The sequence below is a fragment of the Arvicola amphibius genome, chromosome 15, assembly GCF_903992535.2.
Source record: "Arvicola amphibius chromosome 15, mArvAmp1.2, whole genome shotgun sequence".
Taxonomy (NCBI): Eukaryota; Metazoa; Chordata; class Mammalia; order Rodentia; family Cricetidae; genus Arvicola; species Arvicola amphibius.
In genome coordinates, this window is record NC_052061.1 from 16298673 (window position 1) to 16316307 (window position 17635).

The 17635-nt window shown below is 44.8% G+C and overlaps 1 protein-coding gene across 1 annotated transcript in view; it reads right to left on the reverse strand.

Moving 5' to 3' along the window:
* The window catches only part of Ednra (endothelin receptor type A), a 66307-nt gene that overhangs the window by 23816 nt on the left and 24856 nt on the right, over positions 1–17635 (reverse strand). The window contains exon 3 of the mRNA XM_038312660.1: positions 3373–3500. Coding sequence (XP_038168588.1) covers positions 3373–3500 — 128 coding nt within the window. The remainder of the gene's footprint in view (positions 1–3372; positions 3501–17635) is intronic.

The following is a 17635-nucleotide window of genomic DNA, read 5'->3' on the forward strand; positions in this document are numbered from 1 at the left end:
CCAGAGTGCTGGGATCAAAGGCGTGTGTCACTACTGCCTGCCTTAAACCAGGTATTTTTTTTCAATGTCATCTGAAAATTTTTCCATTAGTGATTATTTTTGCCTAAGATTTTTTGTCTAGTTTTATTTATATCTTATGTGATGGGTGTTTGCCTGGATATAGGTATGTGCATCACATGCATGCAGTGTCCCCAGATGCCAGAGGGGGCGATGAAGCTCAGGAAGTGGAGTTGTAGGGGGTTTTGAGCTCCCTATGCATCCCCAGATGCCTGAGGGAGCATTGGATCTCCCAGGGTTGGAGTTACAAACTGTTTGGAGCTACCATGTCAGTTCTGGAAACTGAACCCAGGTCCTATGAAAGAGCAGCCAGTGTTCTAACTCCTGAGCCATCTCTCTACCTCCAAGTTTTCTTAAACTTTTGTTATTTTTAACTGTGTGTATCTGTAGTGGGGGATGTGCAGGTTCATGGAGCCAGAGAAGCTGGAATCATAGGTGGTTAAAATTCACCTGGTCTGGATGCCAAGCACCAAACTGTGGTTCTCTGGAAGAACATGTCATGATCTTTTTGAAAAATTGTTTTATTGTCAGTTCCCCATCCTTCCTCCCCTCTCCCCTTATAGTTTCTCCCATGACACCCATGATCCCAATTTACTCAGGAAATCTTGTCTTTTTCTCCTTCCTATGTAGATCCCTGTATGCCTCTCTTAGGGTTCTCTGGGTTTTTCTTTGCTTATTGACTAAAAGCCACTTATGAGTGAGTACATGTTATATTTGTCTTTCTGGGTCTGGGTTACCTCACTCAATATGGTTTTTTTTCTAGATCCATCCATTTGTCTTCAAATCTCGAGATGTCATTATTATTTAGCACTGAGTCCTCCCTTGTGCAAATGTACTACATTTTCTTCATCCATTCTTCAGTTGAGGAGCATCTAGGTTGTTTCCAGGTTCTGGCTATTGTGAATAATGCTGCTATGAATATAACTGAGCATATTCCTTGTGGTATAATTGAGCATCCTTTGGGTGATGTGGGAGGGTCTTCTGTTTGAGTTGATTTCATTGGCTAATAAAGAAACTGCCTGGCCCATTTGATTGGCCAGTCCTTAGGTGGGTGGAGTAGACAGAACAGAATGCTGGGAAGGGAAGTTAATAAATCGCCATGCCTCGCCTCTCTGGGACAGATGTCAGCCACCAGGTCAGAAGCCATGAAGCTCCAGCCCAAGATGGACGTATGCTAGAATCTTCCTGGTATGGCACCACTTCGTGGTCCTACACTGATTATTAGATATGGGTTAATCAAGATGTGAGTAAGAGGCTGAAACTAATGGGCCAGGCAGGCAGTGTCTGAATGAATGCAGTTTGTTTGTTGTTATTTCGGGGCATAAGCTAGCCAGGCGGCCAAGAGCTGGGCAGCGGGAAGTGGCCTGCCGCTCTCACTACATTTGGGTACATACTCAAAAGTGGTATTGCCAGGTCTTGAGCGTGCATGATCTTAACCATGTACCCAGCTCTCTAGCCCCTTGCCTGAGAAAATTTTCATGAGACACCATGTTTATAAGCACATAAAATAAACACATAGATGAAACATTTGCTGATAATGTGCCATGAGTAAATTAACCCAATTGTTTAGTTTACATATAATTTTATTTACTTATTATTATTGGGTGTGAGCATAGTAAGTGTGTGACCGGTCACCGGGCATTTGTAGAGGTCAGAACACAAGTTGGTGGTGTCAGTTCTTTACTTCCACTGTTACGTTGGTTCTGAACATGAAGCTCAAGTCACGGGACTTGCATGGCTAGTGAGTTTACCCACTGCATCATCTCACCGGCCCAATTCTACCATTTATTAAAAATAAATGCAATATGGTATACTAATGATATGGGCAGCTGGAGATGGCTTAGTGGTTAAGAGTGTTTTCTGCTCTTGAGGAAGACCCGTCTTCAGTTCTCAGCACCCATGTTGGACGGCTCACAGCCTGCTCACTGCAGCTTCAAGGGATCTGATGCCCTGGTTTAGCCTCTGTGGGTGCCTACACACACACATGTAAAATAAGATAATTTTTGTATTGTACCATGTGGACCAAATTCAGTGGTTTTCAGAACTGACTGGTTTTTTGATTTTATAATTGTTAATGCTGAGAATATCTCTTTTTAGAAGACATAGTACAGAATGGCAAGAGCACGCTTAGAGCTGTTTTAGAAACTGCTGGAAAGTCTGTTCTAATCCATTTTTTTTTGAGACAGGGTTTCTCTGTAGCTTTGGAGCCTGTCCTGGAATTAGCTTTTGTAGATCAGGCTGGCCTCGAACTCATAGAGCTCCACCTGCCCCTGCCTTCTGAATGCTGGGATTAAAGGCGTGTGCCACCACCACCCGGTGCATTTATGATGTTTTAAAATGAAACTCAAGTCAATAATTCAAGGAGCAGTTCTTAAAATCAAACACTCTAACCCAAGTCAAAGCAAATGTACTTGCTTAGCAATGATGGCAGGGAAATATTGCAAGTCTTTGTTGTCTGTAATTAAACCATTATGTTTAATATGTACAACAAACACGGCAAATTCATAATATACTACTGTATATATTATGTGTGTGGCCGAGGTATTACAGGCAGTGTGTACTGGCCCTGTGTGATGAGAGCACACACCGTAAAGTCACACTGTGCATTCAGAACCAAGGCTAAGCCACTTGGTGCCACAGGGGCAAACAGTACAGAGACACCTTCGGCTCACTACACATTTGATTTTGAATTTAGTCATCAAATGTTCAGAAATTTCCTACTATTCCTTTTGTTGTTCCTGTTACAACTTCGGGTCTATACCCATCAGTTTAGGAAGCTCTTCCTCGAAGTCATTTGTGAGGATTATGGGTCTTTCAGAACTAGATAGAGTTATTTCTTTTGTTGCTCTCGCTTGAAAAATAGGAAACACTTTAGGCATTCAAAAAATTATGGTAAAAAAAATCTATCAACCTTGCGCGTCATTGTGTGGCTCAAGTATTTAAAATATAACTCAACAGCATTTTCATTTTCTTAATAATAATGGCACATCACCAGTCTAAAACATAGGATTTGTATATTCTAGGTCTCTTGTTCTCAGCAAGTTTATTCCACCGATATACTAATTTTATTTTATTTCTTGAGGAAGCCAATTGTGTATCATTGGCAAATGTGCTAGGTACATGTGGATGTACCGATGAGATGGATACCAATTAGCAAGTGTGGGAAGCAATTCTGAACGCTGGGGGCAAGGCTGTCAACGTCTTACCCCACTTTCCCGTGGTTAACAGTCGCCTGTGGCACTGACTCTCACACTCTTTCTGAGGAAGGTGACTTTCTAAACCTCACTAGAGAGCGAAAAGAAAGCGGTTTGTTACCTGTCGACACTGAGGGCACAGAGATTCAAGACGGTGATGCCCACGGATGACTTCTGCAGGAAGGGGAACAGCTTGCAGAGAAATACTCCAAAATCGTTGTGGTCAGAAGGCCAGCGCCCCGCCAACAGCTGAAAAGATGAGACAGGAATAAGAAATGGCGAGCCTGGCCCAATGTGCACCCCCCTTGTGTCCCCAGCGAGGCTGGCCCAGAATGCACCCCCCTTGGGTCCCCAGCGAGCCTGGCCCAGAATGCACCCCCCTTGCGTCCCCAGCGAGCCTGGCCCAGAATGCACCCACGCTTGCGTCCCCAGTTGCACTTTTACTATTGTGTGTGAACACGTGACCAGATAGCAACAGTTTTCACCTTTTAGCTTTCAAGTCCCGCCCTTTCCGAATATCTTTGAAAGAAGCTTTTCCTTTGACCCAGCCTCTTCCTCAAGCACTATAACCGTCTCAACCAGCTTATCAAACTTTCCACAGAAGCTTTGCCCAAGGACATCCACAGTCTTGCCACTTGCCACAAACTAGAATCAGCTCAAAGAATGGGGGATCTTTAGCTCACTCTGTCTTAGCAATAAAATAGGAATAAAAGGAGGGGACACTATGGAAGCACGCAGTGCAGCGCACAGCTTCCTGGCTTTTCTTTTTTATTACATTTATTTATGTGTGTGTGTGTGGGGGGGGGGTGACAAAAGTGTGGAGATCAGAGCTGGTTGTCTCTTTCCATCCTGTGATCGCAGGGAAAAACTCAGGTCACCAGGCTTTATATGGTAAATACCGTTAGCCACTAAGCATACTTTTTCTTTCTCTCTCTCCTTTCTTCTTCCTTCCTTCCCTCCCCTGTCTGGGGGGCGTGCGGGAGGAGTTTCTTTCTTCTTAGTCTATGGCTTGCTGTACTTCTCCCTCAATACACCTCCTCCCTCCCTCCCTCCATCCATTCTCTTTCTTTCTTTCTTTCTTTTTTCTTTCTTTTCTTCTTTCTTTCTTTCTTTCTTTCTTCGTTCTCTCAGAGGCCCTGTGGTTCTGATGAGTGCCATCCCAGAGATAACATCTTTCATCTTATTACTAACACTTAAAAAATTAAAAAATAGAATATTTTACGATGGTGGGAATTAACGCTGTATTACATTTTAGATAAATTGAGAACCAAACAGCAAGTCTATCAAGGTCCCCAAGTTTCCCACCCTTGCTGATAACTATGTGGTTTCTTAAAGAAAACTTTCAATGCAATACAATCTTTGTCCTTTTCTTAAACAAACAGGAACATATGCAAAAATAATTTTAAAAGTTTAGTGTGCTTTCTTTTTCTGGAGTAATTTTAGGCAATGGAAAGCACCATTGCCTAAGTAAAAGGTCCTGGGCTTTAAAATGGCTTTGGTGAAACAGTTTTCGCAAGGACCACGCTTGATTAGCAGCTATTTAGTATGATATCTCGGTCACGGAGAAGTAACTGCTGATTTCTTTAATGTTCACAAGCGATGATCAGCACCATGACAGAAACAACAAACAAACGGTCAAGTCGAGCAACTCAAAGGCTCATTTGGAACATGGGAGCCATAGCTTATTTTTATAGCCATAGAAAGGCCTGTGTTATGAAAGTCTCACGTTGTCTCTCTTTGAGAACAGCATGTGGTTCCTAGCATGAGAGTGTGGACCGACTGCACCAGGGCTTCCAGCACACCCCGCATCAGAGACTTTGTGTACGGACTGAGCCAGGACTTCCCCCTGCCCTGCATCAGAGACTTTATGACTGCACCAGGGCTTCCAGCCCATCCTGCATCAGAGACTCTATGACTGCACCAGGGCTTCCAGCCCATCCTGCATCAGAGACTCTATGACTGCACCAGGGCTTCCACCCCTGCATCAGAGACTATGCACTGACTGCACCAGGGCTTCCACCCCTGCATCAGAGACTCTAAAGTCATGAACTCAGATCATGTCCTCATTTTCTGACATGACGGTATGCAGGCTCGGAGAGCATATTCACACTGTGATTTATTTTCTATTTGCAAGGGATCAGTGCTCCAAAGTAGCATTTCCACTATTTTTGTCAAGTGAAATGATATGCAGAGATTTGGGTGGAAAAGTGTCAACTTAGGTTACAGGGTGACCGACTGCCGTAAGCCCTCCTTCGGGTGACAGGTGCATAGCTTTCTAGGAGGTCCGGGGAAGGTCTGGGAGATGATACACGTCATGTGGGTAAACCCTCAACTTGTCTCCCTTTTCTGCAGCAGAGTTCGGAGGAGCACCGCAGACGACAGAGGACAGTCCTCTCAGCAGGGGATGCCGGCCTTTTTCTAACCAGCTGAAGCAGATGCCCATGTTAAGACTGCAAATTAATGTAGAAACTCCAATTCAGGTGGTTGATTTGGATTGTGTCAAGCCAACATCATGAAATCGACAGGATTTCTTTTCTTAAACCTGCCAGACATAGGTTACTTACAAATGTGTATAATTTGGTGCACATATGAAGGTCTGTTTTCAGAATGGCTACATCCCAGTCACCTTTATGTCCACTTTTGTATTTTCTACTTTTGTGCAAAGTGATGTCTCATTTGGTATGCACAGCGTCAGTTTGTGCTGTTTTTCTGGAACATGCCTGACAACCAGTAAGGGCAAAGTCTGGGATGAGCTAGATGACGTGACATCCTGCCCTAGCGATCCCTATTCCTTGCAGGTAAACAAAGTCCCCATCATAGGTTGGCTTACTGTTACTTCCCTTCCAGTGCTACAAGCTCAGTTTTTCTTTTTTGAACTTGTTGGCAGATTCAAGCTAATCACCAGCAGAAGCACTTCAGAGAAGTAGTCTCAATATGAGGATTAATGTACGAGGATTAATGGAGTTAGTGAAAACCATCCCAGCACCTGGGCCACAACCCAGACCTGTGCTGATCTGTGTCTCTTGGGAATATGCAACAATATCAGAATCTTCTGGGTGTTAAGGACTAGGAGGGATGTTCCTGACATCTAGGGAATAGACACTGATATCTTGCAAGGCAGTGGCCAGTATCTCCTCCAAATAACCGCCAGATGCAAGACATCAGTGCTGTTAAGGTTGAAACACATCATCCCAAAAACTACACCAGAATCTCTGAAGTAGACAGAAGTAAAGAGAGGATGTGTGGGCAGCTAGGCTAGCTGCTTTGGGGGAGCTGAACAGCATCAGAGGCACCTGGAGGGCTTCTGACCACACAGACTGTTGTACTGTGTCCCAGAACTAGGGAGTCAGCAGCTCTGGGGTTGGGCACGGGCATGGGCATTCCCAGCTGCCCAGAGGCTTGGATGCTGCTTCAGAACCAGTATGCTAGGAACTCCGTGAGCAGTGAGAATGAGAGCTGGTAGCCAGTTAGAACTGTACGAGCAGGGAAAAATATACACTATATTTATGAGGGAGAAAACCACTGTAGTAGTCTGGGGCTGTGTGGCTGATAGCAAATTTCCCTCACTGTCTTAAGGGCAGGGCACAGAGATACTTAGTCAATGCAACAAGCAGTCCAGTGTCTGGACCTCAGGACTTGATGCTGTTTGTTTTTGCCCTCTGGTCAGGACAGGTGACGAGGACTTCCCGATGCTGCATGATCTAGTGTGAGCTACTTAACCCATCGAACCACGATTTCTGTGCCAGTCAAATGGGGGTGGTCTCATGCCTGCGGTGACGGTGCAGTGGCCACTTGGGAGGCTCAGACAGGACAATGCTAATACGAGAATCCTGCCATCTGAACACACACTATCAAAGCTATATTGTTTTGGATTGCTATAATTTGTAAACCCAAGATAAATGCATGTGCCATTTACGCATGACTTTTTTTTTTATGAGAACATGGGTAATCTGAGTAACTGTGCGCCTGCTTTCTGACTCCAGATGTTACTCTCTGCCCCGCTGAATCTCATCACTCAGGCCCTGGTTTGTCGTTGTCACCACAGCTTAAAGCCACACTCAGGAACCAGGGGCAGCTTTTCCTTTGTCCTGATTTTCCCAACACCCTTCACATCCATCCTAGACAGGAATGGAGGATTTATGAACATAGTCTGCAATATTTAAAACCTCACCATTTAAAAAATGTTCACTTCCCCTGGAACATGCATTGTTTTGGGTCACTTGGAACCAGACAGACTCTAGTCCTTGAAGAGCAGGGACAGTATCCTCTCCTCCCCTCTCCCTCCCTCCTCCTTTTCCCTCTGCTCCCTTCCCCCTCCTCTCTTTCCCAGCTCCCTTCTCATCCTCTATTCTCCTCTCCTTCTTCTTCCTCCCTTCTTCTTCCCTCCTTTCCTCCTATCCCCTCCTCCTCTCCCCTTCTCCTCCCTGTCCTTCCTGTTCCTTGTCTTTGTTTTCTTTGCTTCCCTCTCCCTCCACTCTTAGAGAGAGTCAGGATATACAGGTTGTTACACTATCAAGCCGTCGAAAAGACGATGGTCCCACTAGCACAGACTGAGATGATTTCAAAGCCTGTGATCCCAGGACAGTGTTTTTAACGAGAATATGAGTTCTGGCTGTCTCCACTCTCCGGTCAGAAGCTCCAAGATCAGTTGCTCTCATGCCACAAAAGGTTCTCGCCCCTCCATTATGTTTTAATGGCCTCTGGATTGAGGTAGCGCTCACACAAGTGTAGTAAAAGCTGGCGTCTGTGCCATCAGGCTCACTCCTCTGTCTTCTCATATCTTCCTCTATAAATGATGGCAGCTCTGGTAGCCACCTCAGAGGACTAATTGCTACAGACAGCAGCAGAGATAATAAAGAGCTTGGCACTAGGAATGGTCTAGAAATGTGAACTGTAGTCACTGATGACCTTCGGCCAGCTCTATGTTTTGGTCTCATTTTGCTAAGGAGGTTGTCTAGTGTCTGTCACTGGGACAAAATATCTGAGACAATCAAATTTAAGGGAGAGGCTTCATGTTTTAGAGGTCTGTGGCTGCCCAGCCTCATGGTCTTTGGGCTTACGACGAGGCAACACTTCATGGTGGGGAATGTGTGCTGGAGAGAGCTGCTTACCTCATGACGGCCTGGAAGCAAAGACAGAGAAAGAGGAGGGAGCCAAAGTTACACAGTCTTCTTCAAGGACATGCCCCCAGTGATCTAACTTCCTTCTTCTAGACTCTTCCTTTAAAGGCTCTACCACCCAATAGTGCCATGGACTGAGAACTAAGCCTCCAATGCCTTTGTGGAGCAGACGGTGGAGGAAGAGTGGGCAGGTACCTGGTACAGAGTCAGAAGACCCTCATTCTTGAGGAATTTACCATCTAGAAGACAGGCAGAAGTCATGGCACCCGAAGCTCTAAGCTACACACTTCAACGGAAGGATCCACGTGATCTCACATGAAGAGCACACACCCCTTTTCCTCAATGAAAACTGTGGATAAGAGAGCACCTGCACCGTGTGGATCAGAGAGCACCTGCACCATGTGGATCAGAGAGCACCTGCACCGTGTGGATCAGAGAGAGAGCACCTGCACCGTGTGGATCAGAGAGCACCTGCACTGTGTGGATCAGAGAGAGAGCACCTGCATCATGTGGATCAGAAAGCACCTGCACCGTGTGGATCAGAGAGCACCTGCACCGTGTGGATCAGAGAGCACCTGCACCGTGTGGATCAGAGAGCTCCTGCACCGTGTGGATCAGAGAGCACCTGCACCATGTGGATCAGAGAGAGAGCACCTGCACCATGTGGATCAGAGAGAGAGCACCTGCACCGTGTGGATCAGAGAGCTCCTGCACTGTGTGGATCAGAGAGAGAGCACCTGCACCGCGTGGATCAGAGAGAGAGCACCTGCACCGTGTGGATCAGAGAGCTCCTGCACTGTGTGGATCAGAGAGAGAGCACCTGCACCGCGTGGATCAGAGAGAGAGCACCTGCACCGTGTGGATCAGAGAGCACCTGCACCATGTGGATCAGAGAGAGAGCACCTGCACCATGTGGATCAGAGAGAGAGCACCTGCACCGTGTGGATCAGAGAGCTCCTGCTCCGTGTGGCTGGTGTCCGAATGGCTTTGGTGGTAAGGTGCGTCGTTCAGGATGTAGAGCACAGGAGGGTGAACAGTGGTTCCTGTAATGGGTGGGGTCTGAAGGTGGAGGGTTTGCCTTACTCCTCTGACATGTGTTGGAAGCATGGAATCATTGCTACTATTTTTTTAAACTGCTTTCATTTTTTTTTTGACTGAGGCCTTTAATTTCTGTAATCTGAAACACATAGATGTTAATACTAACCAGAAGGAAGAGGGACTAGAAGAGAAAGAAATGATTTTTTTTTGTTGTTGTTGTGAGCCATCTCTGCAGCCCAGAGGATGGTTCTTAAAGACAGATCCAATGTTGGGTGTGGTGGCATGCAACCCTTAGTCTCAGCACTTGGGAGGCAGAGGCAGGACGATCTCTGTGAGTTTGAGGCCAGCCTGGTCTACAGAGTGAGTTTCAGCATAGCCAGGGTTACGCAGAGGAACCCTGCCTCAAAAACAAAAGCAAAAGCCAAACAAAACAAAACAAAAGCACCTGAACCGAAAAACAAAACAAAACAGAGTTCCAGAGGATTCCCTACCCTAGAGCTTCTCATACCACAGTCTCATCTCCTGATGGGTAGGAACCAGAGTCTTTTCTTGAGTAACGGATTCAAAGAAACAGACACAGAAACAAAGGACCCAAGACTTCCTAGTTTGCAAACATAAAACCAAAGGATCACTGAGTGGAAAGAACATAATTTTAAAGCATAAAAATGAGCTATTCTTGGGGGCTGGAGAGATGGCTCAGTGGTTAAGAGCATTGCCTCGTCTTCCAAAGGTCCTGAGTTCAATTCCCAGCAACCACATGGTGGCTCACAACCATCTGTAATGAGGTCTGGTGCCATCTTCTGGCCTGTAGACATACACACAGACAGAATATTGTATACATAATAAATAAATAAAATATTTAAAAAAAATGAGCTATTCTTAATAGCGAAATTTTACTATGTAACAATGAGTGTGTGGCCAGTGCGTAGCAGCTCAGTTTGGAGCAGACGTTCATGTGGCAAAGCGAATGAGGCCTGACTGCCGGCTGGAGAAGGGATTCCAAGCTGTGACTGGAGACTGGTGATTTGTTGTAATAAAAGGCGAGCAGAAATATTGACAGTCGGTGCCTTGAGAAGGATGTGTAACAAGGCCTAAAACCTAACGGAAAATTTTAGACTTCCTTGTACTCCTAAGCCTCTGTGATAGGACCCTCTGGGGCTTATTTAAGATGAACAGATGTAGACTTTGGTTGTAGTCTTCCCAGTGGCAACAATCAGGAGAAATGGAAGAGCATATTTGAAAACATGAAGTTGATGCACTGATTGAATGTAAAAGTTCTTCAGAACTTGAGTTAGCCCCCGCTTACAGTGCGCCATGTGTTCACAATCATCTTGTGTGTATGTAGAAACAATGAGTCTGTAAAGATAGCATATGTGCATGACGACAAACAATGCCATATGTGTTCTGAGGACCGTCAACGCTGTGGCCAACATGAAGGGGAAGAAGATGGGGTGCTTCCGAGTACCTAGTAACAGGAATTCGTGTGAGTAAAATCACTCTTCTGAGAGCAGCGGCCTAAGTTCGAGCCAGCAAACTCGAGAGGACTTCACTCCTCCGTGACTGCATGGGAAAATGACATGGGCTTTAACAAGTCTCCCCTTCTGGCTTCAGAGGCACAGCTAAATGCTACATGCTGTGCAGAGAATATCAGAGTCACAAAAGGCTCTTTAACACAGAGGGAGGATGCATCCCATGTGCCACGGGGCCGGTGGAAACCTGGCTGCGGGCTTGAGCCCCCGCTGAAATCCTTGAGTCTTGGTTCTAGTCTCTGCCAGTTAAAAATCCCTGGACCAGAATTCCACCCCCCTCCGCCCCCAAATCCTCAGCAAACTCTTAAATTATTTATTATTTTCACACCCAAATGAAATTTGTTTGAAACTATTGCTCCATTTCCTCCTAGCCCGACCACCATCCTCTCCTTGGTCTAGATGACTAATTCTCTTGCCTCTATTTCTCTTTTATCTCTCCCACAGATTCCCTTAGTCTTTTATCCCTCTATTTTTTTTCCCTACATAAAAGATCAAGGTTGTCAGAACTTGGGAAAGTCCACAGATGAAGCCACAAGACTCTTATTTTCTGAAGGTGTGAAGCCTATTTTATGGTTTTCAAAGGAAAAGCTAGACCATGTAGTAAGTTAACTCAGTGGGCTATACACGCCACAGCGCAACTATTAGTGATTTCATAGACAATTTCAGTGAATTAATTTTAAGCTTCTAGTCACGGGTCTGTCACATACCATTATACACAATACTTTCAAGCTTTAAAGATGAGTTGGACTTGTTTTATCTGTATCATTGGGAGATAGCACGTGGTCCCACTGGTCAGGGCAGTGCTATATCTGGTTTCAGTCTTCAAGCTCCATGAAGAGGGTGAATCTTTTTAATCCTCTGGTTGACAAAGCCGTTAGTGGTACTGGTGAATGTGTTTTTGGTACTATACCACAAATAGGCTGGCATTTAGAAGATCTGGATGAATTAAAGGAAAAAAAAAAGACCGACCTAGGACTTGTCTACCGACAGGCGTTACAAAGCCTGTGGCTGCTAAGGATGCGTGGGAAGCACAGCGGGCTTCTGGTGCGAGTGTATGGAGCGTTCATTAGCTCCTCAGGCCGTATCATAGGCTTAAAATGCTGCCAGGGGCAGTTGGGTAGCATATTAAGACTAGTTATAATTATGTGAGAAAGCTCTTAATGTTCTCTTTCTTCTTCAACTACTTATATGCGAGAGACCAGATGTGTTCATGTATGTGTTTAAAACAAAAACAGCACAATTCAACCGATCCAAACCAGGAACTAATAGGAGAATTCAGCTGCGTTTTATTACGCTGGACATTAAAGAGTTTTATTCAAATCCAAATTAGTGCCATTCTTCTCATTAAATATTTTGTTGTTTAAAAATGCCCCTTTCTCAACCAAAATGATTAATATTTAATGGGTTTACCCTACTTTCTTGTGAATCAAGGTGTATATATTCTATAGAATTCCAAGTTTTTACTTGTAATGTGGTACATTTCTTTCCTTTTTTTTTTCTTTTTTGGTTTTTCGAGACAGGGTTTCTCTGCAACTTTTTTAGAGCCTGGCCTGGAACTAGCTCTTGTAGACCAGGCTGGCCTCGAACTCACAGAGATCCGCCTGCCTCTGCCTCCAGAGTGCTGGGATTAAAGGCGTGCGCCACCACCGCCCGGCAATGTGGTACATTTCAATAGTCATAAAGAAACTAGTTGTACTTGGTTGTTTTGACTCTTTTTACTTGTTACTCTTTTGGGGGGCCTGCTATCCAGTTCTCAAATAAACCACCACAGAGTCTTAGCTTTTCTTAAAAGTGCCCGGCCTTAGCTTGGCTTGTTTCTAGCCAGCTTTTTTATCTCTTACTTTCTCTTTTTCCGGGGCTTGCTGTGTAGCTGGGTGGCTGCCCCTGATGCCTCCCCTTCTTTGTTCTCTCTTGCTCCTTCCTCCCTCCTCCCAGAGATTTCTCCTCCTATTTATTTTCTCTGCTGGCCTGTCCCACCTATCCTTTCTCCTGCCTTGCTATTGGCTGGTCAGCTCTTTATTAGACCAATCAGGTATTTTAGACAGGCAAAGAATCACAGCTTTACAGAGTTAAACAAACTCAATATAAAGGAATGTAACACACCTTTGCATCATTAAACAAATGTAACACACCTTAAAATAATATTCTACAACTACTAGTTGTAAGGCCTCAATAGTGCTCTGAAAGTGTTTGGTTTTCTTTTATTTATGTGTGTCTGTGTGTGAGTATGCACATATGCATGCGGGTAGTGAAGGACATCAGAAGAAGGCATGAGATTCCCTGGGCTGGAGTTGCAGACAGTCGGGAGCTGCCTGAGGTGGGTGCTGGGATCTGAACTCGGGTACTCTGGAAGAGCAACAAGCACTTTTAACTGTCAAGACCTCTCTCCAACCCCTTCAACAACTTTTAAGAATACAAAAATGACCTGAGACAAAAAATTAGAGGAAATAAATCTAGATCAATAAACTTATATATATTTTTACGTTTTTATTGGTGTGTGTATATTTGTGTATATACACACAAATTATATATATATATACACACACACATATATATATGGGTATGTGGTGTATATCTGTGTGTGTTCGTGGTGTGTGAGAGAGATATGTGTGTGTGTGTGTGTGTGTGTGTGTGTGGGTATGTTGTGGTGTGTATGTAATTATGGTGTTTGATGTGTGTGTGGTGAGAGAGATATGTGTGTGTGTGTGTGTACACACACGCACGTGCGTGCACGTGTACGGAAGGTCAGAAGACAACTTGCTAGAGCAGGCTCTTTCCACCACCATGTGTGTTTCTATTTTAAGATGCGACAACTCAAAGGGATAGAAATGTCACATAGCTTACTAAAGATCACATAAAAAACCTTGGTGATATTTTATTTTGTTTGTTGTTAGGTAAGCAAACAAGCCGTGATCTTAATTGGGAACTTGTGTCCATAACTCTCCTGTTATAGTTGTAGCCTCTAGCCTCCATTAGCTTTCAGCATGGCAATCTGAAGAGGACAGCGTGGGGGACGCTGGACACTTTACGGAGGCCGATGAGTCTTCGGGTTCATGATTGGAGAGGGGCTCTGCATGGGAATGAAAGCTTTTTCTTGTCACTTCTGGTTTCCTGGGATCTGTACTTGCTCTGGACCTCGGCCTACACACGGGTGAGCGCACAGCACACGGGGCCTCGGCCTACACACGGGTGAGCGCACAGCACACGGGGCCTCGGCCTACACACGGGTGAGGGCACAGCACACGGGGCATCTTGCCACTTAGCTCAGTTCAATGAGATCCCAGAGTCAAGCTAGTCATGGTACTCAAAGTGCCCATGGCTGCCACATGACATCAGCCTTAAAGTGCCACCATCTAAGATGGCACCTGGAGACTTCTGTCTCATGTTCCAACTCCTGCCTGAGCCATAGGCCAGCCGGCAGGGTTTGGACCAGGTTTTCATATTGGCATCTCTGTCAAAAAATGCAAGTGAAAACGAAATGGAGGACAGTTGTTACAACTCACCAATTCAATTCTGGAAATGAGCACAGTCCACTATCTCCAATGGTGGCCTCACTTTATTTTCAGCCTGGATTTAGAAATCTCTTCCAGGATGATGGAGTAGTTTGGTTCCACTTTGAACATTTGTGTGATATACGGTAGCTTGGAAGAGTGTGCCATAGATTCTTTTTCTAATAATTAACAATAATCTGTATGAAGATGAATGAATTTGGCCACTTTCGGTGAATAAACTCTGAAGTAATGAGAGTGTAGAACTCACTGGCTCAGAGTATTTATCACTGACTGCCCCAGAGCAGGAAAATGTCTAGCACTCTACTCTGGTCTTCTGAGTTAGTGTCTTCTTTATTTTTAAGCATAAGCAAATGATTTATTGAGCATTTTGTTCCGAGACTCAATGCATTTTCCAAATTATTCCATTTTACTTCACTATTTTTATAAGCAACACTAGGAGAAAGAGAGAGCAAGAGAGAGCGAGAGAGAGCGAGAGGGAGCGAGAGAGAGTGAGAGAGAGCGAGAGAGAGCAAGAGGGAGCGAGAGAGAGTGAGAGAGAGCGAGAGAGAGCAAGAGCGAGAGAGACAGAGAGAGAGAGAGACAGAGAGAGAGACAGAGAGAGAGACAGAGAGAGAGACAGAGAGAGAGAACACGGTACAGTTCACATGTGGAATTCAGAATTTGAGAGCAAGTCTTTGCTTTACACCCTGTTTTAGACAAGGTTTCTTTGTAGTTTTTCTGCTGTGCCCACCAGGCTAGTTGGCCCACAGGCCCTGGAGATCTTCCTGCCTCCACCTCCCGACCTGTCCTGGGAGCCCTGGGCTTACAGACACACACACTGTGTCTGGCTTTCATGAGGACTCTGGGAAGTCAAGAGCAGGTCCCCACACCTGGGCGGCAAGTGCTTTATTCAGGGGCCTATGTTCCAGGAATGTGAGGAAATTTCTCATGTGTTCATCATGCCCACCCTGATAAGAAGGGGGTATGTATGCATCTATAATCATAGCATTGTCTGTTAAAGCAAATGATCATAAACTATGATGTCCTCTCACACTGGGGAGTGTGGAACTGTAAAAAGAACGAAGTAGCCGTTTATATATTCTCAAAGACCTCTGGGATAGAATGATAAATGAAAAGACCAAGGTGCAGAATATTGATTAAGAAACTGGAGTGTGGAATGGTGCAAGCAGGGGTGAGGTGTAGGGAGGTGGAGGGGAGAAATATAGAGGGACTGCTAGAAGGAAACCTGTTACTTGGTCTCCTACTTACACCTAACTAACAACTAACCAACTAAACAGGAAAGCCAGGCATGATAGCTTGTACCTATAATCTTAGAACTTGGGAAGCTATGGCAGGAGCATTACCATGAGTTCAAGTCAAGGGCTTGTTTCGGTCCAGAGTAAGATCCTGTCAAACCACACAACCAACCAACCAACCAACCAACCAACCAACAAAAAAAACGACATAAACACTAGCTGCATAAATGAAACAGAAACGGGGCAACTGGTCCAGCAGGAAAACTCAGTGTGTATATCACTTTCTCTTCGTGTGCGAAGAGAAGGCATTCCTTATTCAAAAAACAAAAAGAGAGAGAGAAAGGAAGGAAGAAAGAAAAAAAATCAGAATTTACTCTGAACATTTTTCTTGACTGTAAAGACAAATGCTTGAGAGTACATCTGCTAGTGGAGGAAGAACTGTCCTTGAAAGGCATGGCACTCACAGAGAAGGGGTAGTCGGAGCAAAATGTGGGCATGGACCAAGAATCACAGACCCTGAAAAGCAATCCAGTGACAAATATTGTCTTCGTCATTCATCACTTATCCAGAAATTCTTGCTGAGAAAGAAATTTTTATCAGATACCATCAGTCCTAGAATCGACTCTGTCACCTGAGATTTCACAGGGAAACTAGATGTCCGTCACTTCAGACAGTTCACTAGTGCCCTGGAAACAAGAAATGAACTTCAGATTCACAGGGGCCGTGGATGGTGTAGCAACTGGAGGCTGCCTGGATAGCTCCACTTGCAGGCAGGGCTTCGGTGGTTCCAATGAGAATGGTCCCCAAAGGCTCACAGATTTCAATGCCTGGTGTCCTGTCGGTGAAACTATTTGGGAAGAATTAGGAGGTGTGGCCTTGTTGGAGGCAGTATATCACTGGAGGGAGGCTTTGAAGTTTCAAAAGCCCATGCTATTCCCAGTTTCTCTCTTTCTTACTTGCAGATTAAGATGTAAACACTCAGCTACTGATCCAGTGCCATGCGTGCCTGCTGCCATGGTCCCTGCCATGATAGAACTCGTGGACTCAACTTCTAAACTGTAAGCCCCAAACAGACTCTTTCTTCTATAAGTTGCCAGTATCACGGTGTCTTATCCCCATACTAGAAAAGTAACAAAAGACAAGGGCTGATTGGAATGCCTGCCTTTGTGAAGTTAAAAACGGTTCTGGTTCTTCAGGGTTCTTTCATAACTAGAGCCATAGGTAGAAGTCTCACACACTGCATCTGAGCACCCTTAAATCCACACAGGGTGCCTTTTGAGAGCTGGCATCTAAGAGATGAGCCTGGTGGGGAGTCTTCCATCACCTGACTCTGCTTTCCTCTTGCCATCCCCTATAGTTTCCCTTCCTTCTCTCCAGCAATCTAGAAAGGTCTATGTATGCAAAGAACATTGTGTCATCGAATTCCGAGCATGCATGTGCACACAGTGTTAAATGGAGCACTGCAGGCATGTGTCACCTCCACATGTCTTCCTTTCCTGTGGGCCACTTGGCTTTCCTTACGGCTGTGAAAGAAGTCGTCCCTGATCTTTCTAGTAACAGTGGAAGAAAATTCACTTCTAATTATGACAATGCAATTTAATCAGTCCAGCTAAACAAATGTCATGTATAGAAATGTTCATATTGAATATTTCAAGTTTGAAAATTTTTTTCATCTTTAACAGCTTTATTACCAGTTAGCATGAACCTTCTCCCCTTCCTGGACACATGAATGCCTACCTAAAACTCTGGCTGCCAGGTATGCTCATCTTCTCACTGCTTGAAAGACAAGGTTATGAACACAGCTAAGCAAGTGGCAAAGAGTAGAAAACTTGTTCAGTTTCAGTGAGAAAAGGAGTGGCCAAATGAATTTGTGGATATTTCTATTTAGTATGTAAACAGCATTTAGATAAATTTGGTTTGGGGGATGCTATGAGGTATACTTGGCTGGTG